General features: G+C 34.0%; 1 protein-coding gene across 4 annotated transcripts in view; it reads right to left on the reverse strand.

Annotated features, from left to right (window-relative positions):
• Nucleotides 1–722: 722 nt before the first annotated feature.
• LOC149780254 (WD repeat-containing protein 47-like) overlaps nucleotides 723–14,591 on the reverse strand; it is a 59,418-nt gene continuing 45,549 nt past the window's right edge. For 3 of the 4 annotated variants that reach the window (XM_089937062.1, XM_089937061.1, XM_089937060.1), the window contains one exon: nucleotides 723–13,178. In XM_089937062.1, coding sequence (XP_089793188.1) covers nucleotides 13,027–13,178 — 152 coding nt within the window. In that variant the 3' untranslated portion in view covers nucleotides 723–13,026. The remainder of the gene's footprint in view (nucleotides 13,179–14,591) is intronic. The other variant, XR_016415037.1, reaches the window with a different exon arrangement.

The raw sequence follows: 14,591 nt of genomic DNA on the forward strand, positions 1-14,591 counted from the left end.
CCTCCCGCATCTGAGGCGGACGCTCTAACCACTAGGCCACCGGTGGTATTAAATAGGTGTAAACAAAAATTCCACACATCTCTGATCTTTTCACTATGAAAATAATATGTAAAGTATACTGGAGATGGACAGATGCAAATAATAAGGGAAGTATACTCGAGAGGGACAGATGCAAATAATATGGAAAGTTATTGGAGAGGGACAGGTGTAAACAATATGGAAAGTATATTGGAGAGGGACAGGTGTAAATAATATGGAAAGTGTATAAGAGAGGGACAGATGTAAAAAAATATGGAAAGTACATTGGACAGGGGCAGGTGTAAATAATATGGAAAGTGTATGAGAGGGACAGATGTAAAAGATATGGAAAATATATTGGAGATGGACAGGTGTACAAAATATGGAAAGTATATTGGAGAGGGACAGGTCTAAATAATATGGAAAGTGTATAAGAGAGGGACAGATGTAAAAAATATGGAAAGTGTATAAGAGAGGGACAGATGTAAAAATATGGAAAGTATATTGGAGAGGGACAGGTCTAAATAATATGAAAAGTGTATAAGAGAGGGACAGATCTAAATAATAAGGAAAGTAAACTGGAGAGGGACAGGTGTAAATAATATGGAAAGTGTATTAGAGATGGGCAGGTGTAAATAATATGGAAAGTATATAACAGATGAAGAAAGCATCCAAATGCAAGAATTACAAGCCAGACATAACAATTTACCAGTAATGAGAACTTTTATTTTGACACACATTATGTTGGTGAATAATCAAGAACTGGGAAAAACAAATCCCCTCCTAAAGGGTTTAATGGATTATAAAATGCAGTCAAGAAAAGACAAGTCACAGAAAGGCAATGTTAATAAACTTGAGATTTACTCTGGTGATAAAAGCAAACATTACTGACAGTGTTCAAAACTAATGCAAAATTGTCATGTTACTTTTGAAACACAGATAGATTTAAAGAGAAAATTTATAATTATGTATGTGTTTGTCAAAATATGAATACCCCATTATATCAATCGTTAATGATCACTCTGTAAATATAATTTTAAGAAATTAAAACAGAAAAAATCATTTAAATATAACAAAATTCTTATCAATCCATCTACAAGCATACAGTCTTATTTGCCCCTGCCAAGTAATTTCCAAGTAATTATGCTAACAAGTTTTGCACAAAATGGTAAAAAGTCAAGAAATCCAAAACTTTTTAAAAAAGGCAAAAGTTAAATTGTCCATATTACATGGTCTCTGTGTAATCATTCTAACAAGGTGTTCACCACCAAAAGGCAAAAAACTGTTACAATATCATAATCAGCTCTTCTACATAAGCACCAAAATATGCCCATCACATTTAATTTGTCAAAAATTTTTCATGCTAAAGTGCAGATGGATGTTCAGAAGTCATGGAAGGTAAGAGCAAGTCGATAGACATATAAAGACTGACTAGAAGGATACAATCTGATTATCTTCTAAAATCCATCTTTCAGCTGCAGATTATGTCCATGGATTATCCTCTAAAATCCATCTTTCAGCTGCATTTTATGTCCAAGGATTATCCTCTAAAATCCATCTTTCAGCTGCAGATCATGTCCAAGGATTATCCTCTAAAATCCATCTTTCAGCTGCAGATTATGTCCAAGGATTATCCTCTAAAATTCATCTTTCAGCTGCATATTATGTCCAAGGATTATCCTCTAAAATCCATCTTTCAGCTGCAGATTATGTCCAACGATTATCCTCTAAAATTCATCTTTCAGCTGTAGATCATGTCCAAGTATTATCCTCTAAAATCCATCTTTCAGCTGTAGATTATGTCCAATGATTTTCAAAAACCTATCTTTCAGCTGCATATTATGTCCAAGGATTATCCTCTAAAATCCATCTTTTAGCTGCAGATTATGTCCAACGATTATCCTCTAAAATTCATCTTTCAGCTGTAGATCATGTCCAAGTATTATCCTCTAAAATCCATCTTTCAGCTGTAGATTATGTCCAATGATTATCTGAAACCTATTTTTCAGCTGCATATTATGTCCAAGGATTATCCTCTAAAATCCATCTTTTAGCTGCAGATTATGTCCAAGGATTATCCTCTAAAACCTATCTTTCAGCTGCATATTATGTCCAAGGATTATCCTCTAAAATCCATCTTTTAGCTGCAGATTATGTCCAAGGATTATCCTCTAAAACCTATCTTTCAGCTGCAGATCATGTCTGATTATGTCAAAGGAACTTAAGAGCTTGGACATTACATTAATCTCTTCCTATACTTAAAAAAATATGCCCTATATGTTTATCAAAACAGTGTTTCCATGGACATGAACACAAGCAAGTATCATGTGAATAATATGGGGAAAACAATATTTACATTCTGAAATCCAAATTACTGCCCCCTCCCACTGACTGCAACGCTGGTTTCCGAGTAAACATAAAACTCGTGTATTGATCTCAGTAGTGTAACTGAAGATACAAAATAAAGTCTCGACATACTGATAAATGAAAATGCATTTGTATAAATAACAAATAATATAGCTCACAAAACACAAGTTTTTTAATAAGAAAAAAACCAATCACAAAATTGCTTATACTTTTAGGCATACAAATCACAAATCAGCAAAACCTAAATCCACAGATTACTAAATAAATCAGATAGTTCATTTACTGAGACAGAATCATATGTTGATGGACGGTCATAAGTAAAATAAAAAAACATCTTTCTTGTACATTTGTTTATAAACATCACCAGGTTACACTTTCATTAAAAATTAAATTATGAGAACATATTCCATGTTTTAATCAATAATAATTAAGAGGCTAATAAAGTCCTAGACAACAATGCTTGAAAGACTCATCACAATGGATTTTCTATTTGATTTTAGTATAGGATCACACATGCCTTGCAAAATGTAAAACATTTGCTACAACACAAATCAAGATTTGATGAGGACCTATAATATGTTGGGATAACTTTCTTATATCATTGCCATATTTCAAAATTACAGACATAAAAAGATAAGGAAAAACTTTTAACTGAAACCTAGCCAAAATTTTCAAATAATCTTGACCTCACCTGCAGGTCTGAAGATAGATAAGGGTGCATGGATATGAAAGGGCTGAGCTTTCCATTTCTACAGCCAAAACATGAGTTATCCTTCCCAGGGTTTAGGGCTTGTGACAATACATAAAAAACTTAGCCAAAATCTTATCTAATGCTGACAACCATACAGTGGTTGTCCTCTTCAACCACCCCACCCCCACTCAAACCTGCAGCCACCCACTTTATTCTTCCATAATCACAAAAATACCCCTCAGGGATGGCCACCCCACTAACACAGCCAGCATATTAGTGCAACAACTGAGAAATTTACCAATCACATGAGGCCACATAATGGCTGTTTACAGATAGAAATCTTGTTAAAATTTGTTGATTTCTAAATTCAATGCATCAACATTTTTCCATCATGCCAATAATGTATTTGATCTGATTATCTTTTCTGCTGTGTGTTCCTTAAATGTCAGGTTTTCTCACTTTGATAGTTACTGGCTATTATTTCAACCAATAATTATCAAAATGACAAAAGCCATCCACTGAGAAACACAATAATGTTCATCTCAAGTCAGCGTGACATCTGGTAACCATGTAGTAAAATGGTATGTTACAGTGTGACATCTGGTAACCATGTAGTAAAATGGTATGTTACAGTGTGACATCTGGTAATCATGTAGTAAAATGGTATGTTACAGTGTGACATCTGGTAACCATGTAGTAAAATGGTATGTTACAGCGTGACATCTGGTAACCATGTAGTAAAATGGTATGTTACAGCGTGACATCTGGTAACTATATAGTAAAATGGTATGTTACAGTGTGACATCTGGTAACCATATAGTAAAATGGTATGTTACAGCATGACATCTGGTAAACATATATTAAGATGGTATGTTACAGAGTGACATCTGGTAACCATATAGTAAAATGGTATGTTACAGCGTGACATCTGGTAACCATATATTAAGATGGTATGTTACAGCATGACATCTGGTAACCATATAGTAAGATGGTATGTTACAGCGTGACATCTGGTAACCATATAGTAAAATGGTATGTTAGCCCTTGTTGCTTCCCTCTCATGCATTGAAAAACTAGGTACCAGACTGAAACAAAACAGTTCATCCTGTGACAAGCTTACTGTCTTTGTAAATGGAGAGCATCTCACGTAAGAACTACAAAATTCCAACAACAAAAAATTGTTCCAAAAAGTACAAATAGTGTCAGCCATTCTCGGTTTACAATGAAATGTGAAAACAACTCTAAAAAATAGAAGAGGGAAAGTTGTTTGATCACTGCTTATAAATTTGATGTCACAAAGATTTAAGTGGACATCTTCAATAGGTATTCAACTAGAGTGAGTAGGAAAATAGAATCAACAGACATACATGGGTAGTGAGAGCCTGATGTTTATGCCCAGATTTCACTGACAAGTAGTTTATGTCCAGATCTGACTGACAAGTGGTTTATGCCCAGATCTGACTGACAAGTGGTTTATGCCCAGATCTCACTGACAAGTGGTTTATGCCCAGATCTCACCAACAAGTGGTATATGCCCAGATCTCACTGACAAGTGGTATATGCCCAGATCTCACTGACAAGGAGTTCTGCACAATGATTGATGATTATTCCTAAGTTTTAAAAAAAAATAACATTGATATTAGTTTTATCATATTAAGTCCATGACCTGATAATAACTGCATAATTTTTAATTGAAAATATAACAATATATTTAAGAATTAGTTATGCCCATCATACTTTACATGTAGTCATTAATCATATGTGTGATCCACATCTAGAAGGTAACCCCTATTATAAGGCCACTGTCCTGCTGCAGAAGGGGTGGCCTTATCAGAGGGAAACCATTAACACCAGACTAAGTGATACAAAGGTCTTGTTTATGCTAAATCAGATGAGACAGAAAATGAGCCTAAAAGAAACGTTTAGGTGTTTAAATTGTTACCAATGTGTTCTGACAAATGTCTGAACTTTGCAACCTGTTTAAGATCATTATTCTCACATAATCAAGCACAAAGTAAGTTAATTTTATACAAATTGGCAACATAATGAAACAGTCTAAAAAAATAAAGAAACACTTGCAAACATATTCATGAAAATACAAATACACTGTCACAGTGCCTGACAACCTAAACACAAAATTTGCCTGGATGCACAGATGTTGATACAGATGGTAAATCATAGTTAAACACTGTTATCCCTACCTCTGTCGTAGTGGAGCATTATATGTCTGCCCTGTGTTTACTGTTCTATGTTGGCACTAGTAGCTATATGTCTGCCCTGTGTTTAATATTTTATGCTGGCACTAGTAGCTATATGTCTGCCCTGCATTTAATATTGTATGTTGGCACTAGTAGCTATATTTCTGCCCTGTGTTTAATATTTTATGCAGGCACTAGTAGCTATATCTCTGCCCTGTGTTTACTGTTCTATGCTGGCACTAGTAGCTATATGTCTGCCCTGTGTTTAATATTTTATGCTGGCACTAGTAGCTATATGTCTGCCCTGCATTTAATATTGTATGTTGGCACTAGCAGCTATATATCTGCCCTGTGTTTAATATTTTTTGCAGGCACTAGTAGCTATATCTCTGCCCTGTGTTTACTGTTCTATGCTGGCACTAGTAGCTATATGTCTGCCCTTTGTGTTTAATATTCTATGATGGCACCAATCGCTATATGTCTGCCTTGTGTTTAATATTCTATGCAGGCACTAGTAGCTATATGTCTGCCCTGTGTTTACTATTAGTTCTCTGATGGCACTAATAGCTATATGTCTGCCCTGCATTTAATATTCTATGCAGGCACTAGTAGCTATATGTCTGCCCTGTGTTTAATATTCTATGCAAGCACTTACAGCAAATTTCTTTAAAACAAAAGTTATTTTGCAACATTCATTTTTTCTTCGAGCCACAATGTCCATACATTAATTGCAATTCCTCCAACAGGTCTGATCAAAGTATGTTATTTATGACTAAAGACATTAACCACAAGCATTTTTCTTCTTAGTCACATTGACCTTGCTTGTTTGACCCCAAAATCAATATCCTTCTGCATTACCAAAATGCACTTAGTCATCACAAACTTTGGTGAAGGTACATCGAATATAACTGAAGTTTTGGTGTAAAAACCATTTTACTTATTTCCAACTAGTGACCTTAACCTTTGACCCAACCTTAACCCCAACTATAAGTCATCCAAAAACTTTGGAAACTAAAGATTGTGGAAAACTTAATTATTTTGCAGAAGTAAAATGTGTAATAGATGGACAGACAGATAGATGGACAACATAGCATAATGGCATAAAAAAAGTTGATATATTCATCAAACAGAAATTCCCTGGCATGCTACCTTAAAACATGACCTAGATACAAAACAAATGGATGGACAGCAGACAAGGGTAACTCTATATGTTCCAGCCAAATTCATATGAGGTATATACATTTTTTTGCTTCAAGTGCTATAAGAAATTCCCACGTTATGGATCATGTGATATAAAAAATTCCATGTGTCAAATCAACATGAATTTGACTGTTTAAAAATAAATCTCTCAGACATATAGTTTGAAATGATGATGAAAGTAGGACCATGTCTTACAAATTATCCGATTTTAACAATATTACACTGTTTTCCTTGGCAAATCCAACAGAACACAGATGAAAACTGATTAGAATACTATAAGATATTTCAGTGGCTGCTCACATGTATGAAAGAAATATTCTCTAGCGCTATAACAAATATACCAGCCATTCCTAGTGCTTCAGTAAAAAATAAAACCCTGAATAAATAGGGTCAATTCCTAAATGTCAAGTCCACACTAAATTGAAAAGGAAAAGCTGTCAGAATGACTGATCCTCTTGACTGACTATTGCAATTACAAATATGAGACTAGATTCCCTTGAATGAATTGATAATCCACTGGCTGAAAAGGATTTCCAGGAACTCAAGATGATACCATTCCTTCCTTTTAACTCTTGAGTGTTGAAATCTTCTATTTAATTCAGGACAAAGTAGACATCATTTAAGTCTTTTGTTAAAAACTCCATGTCATAATAATCATCCACTCTGGGGAGTAGTGACATCAAGATTTTTTAAGACAGTCACAATTGCAGCCATTTTGGATGTATAAATGGTAATATTTTAATTTAGGACCAACTAGGTAACATAAGAACCCAACATAAATCCCATGATGATATAACCCTGCAGTTGGGAAGAACAGAGATAACAAGCTTTTCAAGATAGCCACCACCATCCATATTGACAGTTAATCATTTTTGTTAAGGACCAACTCAACACTAAGAAAACCCCATGTCAAAATGACTTTTCATGTAAGAGTAGTGAAAACAAGATTTTCAAGATGTCTATATATTGGGTGTCAGCTCAGCACAATTTTAATTAGGCTCAACAAAACACTGTAATAGTCTTTTAGTGAAAACGCAAGGCTGATATGAGCATTTACTCAAAAGAAGTAGTGATAACAGGATTTTTTAAGCTGGTCAGAGTGGCAGCCATATTAGATATCAGATTGGCACCATTTTTATTTAGGAGTAAATAGACATCATAAGAAGTTTTTGGTGAAAATACCATGTCAGTATGGCTTTACATTCAGAAGTAGTGATAAAAGATTTTTCAAGCTGACCCTTGTAGTATCCATATTGGACTACATGCTGGCACCTTGTTCATTTAGGTTAACTAGACATCATATGAAGTCTTTTGGTGAAAACCCAATATCAATATGGTTTTCTGGAAGAGTAGCGATAATAAGATTTTCAAGACAGCAGCAAACTGATGGCATGTCGTAGATACCATCTCATCAACAGATGATTGAATCAATGCATGATCATTGCTATCACTTTATTATCCACACCTCTGGGAATGTTATTGTTGTTGTTATAGGGTTTAACACCATTTTTCAGCACAAGATAGGCTATACATGGCAGCCAGTATAAATGGTGGGGGGAAAAACAAGGGAAAACTCTGGAAAGAACAACTGACCAATGAGAAGCTACTGGCAGGCTTTCTCACATACCCACATTGGCCGAGCCCGAAACTTGAACCCGTGCAGACAGGTGAGATGGCATTGATCCATAATGGTGAGTGCTTTAGACCACTCAACCACTCAGGACCCCCTCTGGGGATGTAAAAACTTAACAAATGATTACTAAAGTGCCATCAGAAAAGTAATCACAATGTCTCATTTCTGCATAAATATGGACTTAACAATTAATAAAGTACCTGATGGAATATGTAAAACACTGACCCTGTCACCAAGATTATCAATGGCTAAAATATTCTTATTTTGAATACAGCAAATATTAGTAGGAAAACTCAGGATTTCATGTGCAATAATACCTAGACAAAGAATGTCAAAAAATCACATCTGAGTTACTACTGAGATACAAAAACTAAAGAATACTGAAAAATCTGAAATATAATCAGATATCTGAAGATAAGCACTGAATGAAAATAAGCACATAAAGGCCTTTGTATATATTTGTTGTAAAAATAACCACATGTCTGTGCCATGTCCGAGAAATGACAAATAATTTATTCTTAATTAAGAGATGAAGTATTTTGTTGTTGCTTTAATTCTGTAATTTCTTTCTTGCTATGTTTCCTTTCTTTAATCAATCATTAATTCTTTGCCTTTCAAATCTGGCTGATCTGCACAAACACTGAACATTTCCTTAGTTTATGGCGATACATTTTAAAATTGATAATTATATATAATGAGATGTTATCTTAACCATCACTAATTTAAACAGCAGGTGTATGTTTATTATCCAAATTTGACAGTAAAATGTACTTAATGAATAAGCATATAATTTTTCATATTTATGTATTTGGTGGGTAATTATACCCAATTTAAATATTCCAAAATTATGTATTCAGTGAATAAATATACCCAGTATCTATATTCATGTATTTGGTGGGTAATTATACCCAATTTAAATATTCCAAAGTTATGCATTCAGTAAATAAATATACCCAGTATCTATATTCATGTATTTGGTGGGTAATTATACCCAATTTAAATATTCCAAAGTTATGTATTCAGTGAATAAATATACCCAGTATCTATATTCATGTATTTGGTGGGTAATTATACCCAATATCAACATTCCATATTCATGTATTTGGTGAATAAGTATACCCAATCTAAATATTCCCGATTCATGCAATTTGTGGGTAATTATACTAGATTTATATATTCCATATTCATTTATGTAATGAATAACTATACCTCATGTTAATATCACTTGTACATGTGCTTGGTAAATAAATATACCCAATATCAATATTTCCCATACATTTAGTGAATATATATACCTGATATCAATGTTCCATATATATGGATAGATAATTAAAGCTCATCTACCTATTCAGTAAAACAAATAAAAAGAAAACACTAACTTCAAAAAAGTAAATGAAACAATAAATTATTTGAATCTATACAATATAAAATAAACATCTGTACTTAAATGGTGGATTCTTAGGATTACTTAAATAAAATAAGCTGAAATTTGCAATCATGGATCAATATGATACTATCACAAGCATTATGTAAATGTCTGCTAAACGTATATCACAAACTGAGGTACATAAGCGTGAACATTTTCTTTAAATAAAGTCACACCTTAAGAGATATGTGTATTGCCACAGACACTGACATACATGCACAAATATGGCATTAAATGAAGAAGAAAAGAACGTCAAATGCATTTTTTTTTACAAGCATTAGGTGCAATGTATATTCGGATTGCAGACTACGTCAAAGGCATTTATTTACATGCGTTAGGTGCAATGTATATTCGGATTGCACATAACATCAAAGGCATTTATTTACAAGCATTAGGTGTAATGTATATTCAGATTGCAGACTAAGTCAAAGGCATTTATTTACATGCGTTAGGTGCAATGTATATTCGGATTGCACATAACATCAAAGGCATTTATTTACAAGCATTAGGTGTAATGTATATTCGGATTGCAGACTGCTGATTAAGTCTTGTACTACATATACTTCAGTAAAAGGTTGATCCAACCAAACATAACAGACCCTAATCTGCCATCACATCACATACCGGAAGATCTCGGTGTGTTGAGTTTGCATTTGAATTCAATTTATACACGAGTATATGTGGCATTTAAAGGTTTTAGAACATGAATGATGCTTTTTCCATCACAAAATGAATTTCACTCATGGTACATCAATGGAGCAGTAAAACTTAAATTTTTTGCAGCAGTCAAACCACCATCAATACACTAAAATCCTCATATACAATACTTTTAATACCATGGTAGCATTCCAACACACCTTCAGCATTTTGCAAAACACTGTAAAAAATGTATTTCTATGTGGTGCTACATCACACAGGTCATGATCTTGCAGGGGCAAAAATGTTTCTGACTATATCATGGATTTCACTGAAAACAATTTTCATATTTTAGCACTCATATAGTGCCTTATATTCACAGCTGGGATAGGCATTTATTTACAAGTATTATGCCACAAAGTACATTAAACATATCAAAGACAGCAAACAACTCAAATCATAGACTTAGCAGATTTAAATATAACAAGAAGGCCAGAGCCTAGATGTCAATACAATGATCTAAGCATTGCAACAACAACAAAAACAAGTTACACTGATCCCAAGGTTAAAAAGTTGTGCAATCTTAACACAGAATGAATTGTCTCAGCTTAATAATCAAATCAACCAAGTATGCAAAAACTCCATTAAGGGGTTTAGGAAATATATGCAAATGATAAACTTTAACCGTAACCATAACAAATTGTTGAAGACAACACCACTGCCTCTAGCACCAGCTTCTAAGCCAAGCTTCCCACTGATGTGAGCTCAACAAAATTTAACTGAAAAGATTTATAAAGTCAAATAATTGGGTTACACAAGATTAAACTCCAGGTATATAGAACAAGGATCATGGATCAGTTGTTTGTGTACTAAACTGCATATGTGTTTTGTTCTGAGTTGGCACAGAAACATTTAATATGGCATACAGATGAGGTAATGCCATCAGGCTGATACATATTTGTATGGCATATCAAAATTCTTTCCACCAAATTAGAACAAAGCAAAAATGTGTTTTTGTTCTTATTACATATACCCTCATTAACTTAGCATATATATTATTAATATGTGTGAATTTATTTCAAAACAAGTTGGGTTTTCTGAAAGCTCATTTCAGTATGTCTAGAAATATTGATACACAGATGTCGGTGAAAGCACTTAAAAGTTCCAGTCAGAGTGTGTGATACAGAAATACAGACTGAACATCTGTATTGTGTTCCAGATCAACCATGTAAGATAAAATAAGTATGTAATAATGACTAGGTAAGGCATAAACAGTAAATACAGTTTTAACTCTGCAACATTACTTTGTCAATTAATGTGAAAGCAAACAGCAGTCCCTTACTATAACACCATTCAGGTCAGCCATGTTTTTGACGCATATTAGGGTACATGGAAAAATAGAATGTAACTGTACAAGTCAACAGAGCTACAATGATCCCTCGCTATAACACTGTCTAGTCGAATCAAAAAAGTGTACCATATTATAGGACAGGCTGCCTCATATTAGGGTACAGAACATGGAAAAGATAGACATGAACTGTGAAAATGAACAGATATACAGTGATCCCTCAAAACACTGTCCAGAAATGTACCATTATATAGGTAAGAATGTCCTCTGGAGTGATAAGTTACTTGGAAAATTAAAACTCAACAAGTACTATAGGCTACATATCTATACCAAAGTCCATGTTACAAAGCCTGAGGCACATGACACTATAAAAAGGTCCATGTTACAAAGCCCCAGGCATGTTACAGTAAGGAATCACTTTAACAAGGTCCATGTTACAAAGCCCCAGGCATGTTACAGTAAGGAATCACTTTAACAAGGTCCATGTTACAAAGCCTGAGGCACATGACAATAAGGAACCGCATTATTAAGAACTGGATTGGTCAGATATATACCGCAACACTTTGATAAACAGATTTTAGCTCCGCATGTTCTAATTTTGAATCGCACATGCAAATCTTGCTGGATGGTTAGAAACCTTTGTTAGTAAGGGACAAAATGATGTATACAAGTGCTTTTTATAATGAAGGTGAAGCACAAAAATACAATGTCACTAAGTTTGTATTTGCCACTTAGATACTGACACAAGGCACACATCTGATTAAGCATAACTAACTTACTACCTTTATCATATTATGAAAGATACATATTTTTAATGCCATCCAAGTAAACTGAAAGCACATAATCAAGTAGACTGAAAGCACATGATCAAGCAGACTGAAAGCACATAATCAAGCAGACTGAAAGAACATAATCAAGTAGACTGAAAGCACATAATCAAGCAGATTGAAAGCACATAATCAAGTAGACTGAAAGAACATGATTAAGTATTTAAATAGTTAAAATGTTTACAAATACTTTCATCAGGGTTCTCTTACTCAATGGTATCTGACAGACTGAAACCCTGTTTTAGACAGATTCAGCTGGTATGCATGCAAAGTCATCGATGCAATCATAACCATTCTGATAAGATAATAAATGTACTTTGCTAGAAATCATACATGAATACAGAGAATAGCAGATTTCTTATTTTACCTCTAATTCACACATTGCATAAAAAGAAGCTTTGTGTAAAAGTATGTTATAAGAAACAGAAAATCTTTCTAAATTGTCTTTGTCACTGACACCAATTATTATAAAAAATTTACTTGGTACCATTTTCCGCATGGTGATTACAAAGTATCTGAAAAATTGCACATGGTGGCAGACATGTCATATGAAAATTTGCAAATATATTTTCTCAACATTAAATAAGCTGAAATTTCAATATGGCCATATAACTATATCATACATTAACTGTAGATGCATGATAGTTCAATTCAAGGAGTTTGAATCAACCCAAGTTCTTGATTAGCTGAAAATGACCGGCAATGCCCAGGCTGTTACTACCTTGTCAGCACCAGTGCTGACAAAAGCCAGCTGTGTTGGATGCCAGCGACACTGAATCACTTTGTCCTTGTGAGAAGCTACCACCACACTTGGTAATGGTCGCAGAAGATCAGCTAAAGGAGAAAAGAGAATTGACAGAAATTAGCAATAATACTGTTATTTATTAAACTGAAACTAACCACAGGGTTTGGTCAACATATGACTTACATTCATATCTGTATACAATGCTAATGTTCATTACACTAAATGAAGTGCGAACTGAAACTAACCACAGGGTTTGGTCAACATGTGACTTATATTTGTACCTGTATACAATGCTAATGTTCATTACACAACACAAAGTGTGAACTGAAACTAACCACAGGGTTTGGTCAACATGTGACTTATGTTTGTATCTGTATACAATGCTAATGTTCATTACACTAAATGAAGTGTGAACTGAAACTAACCACAGGGTTTGGTCAACATGTGACTTATGTTTGTATCTGTATACAATGCTAATGTTCATTACACTAAATGAAGTGTGAACTGAAACTAACCACAGGGTTTGGTCAACATGTGACTTATGTTTGTATCTGTATACAATGCTAATGTTCGTTACACTAAATGAAGTGTGAACTGAAAACTAACCACAGGGTTTGGTCAACATGTGACTTATGTTTGTATACAATGCTAATGTTCATTGCACTAAACGAAGTGTGAACTGAAACTAACCACAGGGTTTGTTCAACATGTGACTTACATTCATATCTGTATACAATGCTAATGTTCATTACATTAAATGAAGTGTGAACTGAAACTAACCACAGGGTTTGGTCAACATGTGACTTATATTTGTACCTGTATACAGTGCTAATGTTCATTACACTAAATGAAGTGTGAACTGAAACTAACCACAGGGTTTGGTCAACATGTGACTTATATTTGTACCTGTATACAATGCTAATGTTCATTACACTAAACGAAGTGTGAACTGAAACTAACCACAGGGTTTGTTCAACATGTGACTTACATTCATATCTGTATACAAAGCTAATGTTCATTACACTAAATGAAGTGTGAACTGAAACTAACCACAGGGTTTGTTCAACATGTGACTTATGTTTGTATCTGTATACAATGCTAATGTTCATTACACTAAATGAAGTGTGAACTGAAACTAACCACAGGGTTTGTTCAACATGTGACTTACATTCATATCTGTATACAAAGCTAATGTTCATTACACTAAATGAAGTGTGAACTGAAACTAACCACAGGGTTTGTTCAACATGTGACTTATGTTTGTATCTGTATACAATGCTAATGTTCATTACACTAAATGAAGTGTGAACTGAAACTAACCACAGGGTTTGTTCAACATGTGACTTACATTCATATCTGTATACAATGCTAATGTTCATTACACTAAATGAAGTGTGAACTGAAACTAACCACAGGGTTTGTTCAACATGTGACTTATGTTTGTATCTGTATACAATGCTAATGTTCATTACACTAAATGAAGTGTGAACTGAAACTAACCA

The sequence above is a fragment of the Sinohyriopsis cumingii genome, chromosome 16 (genome assembly GCF_028554795.1).
Source record: "Sinohyriopsis cumingii isolate HCF-2022 chromosome 16, ASM2855479v2, whole genome shotgun sequence".
NCBI classification, from domain to species: Eukaryota; Metazoa; Mollusca; class Bivalvia; order Unionida; family Unionidae; genus Sinohyriopsis; species Sinohyriopsis cumingii.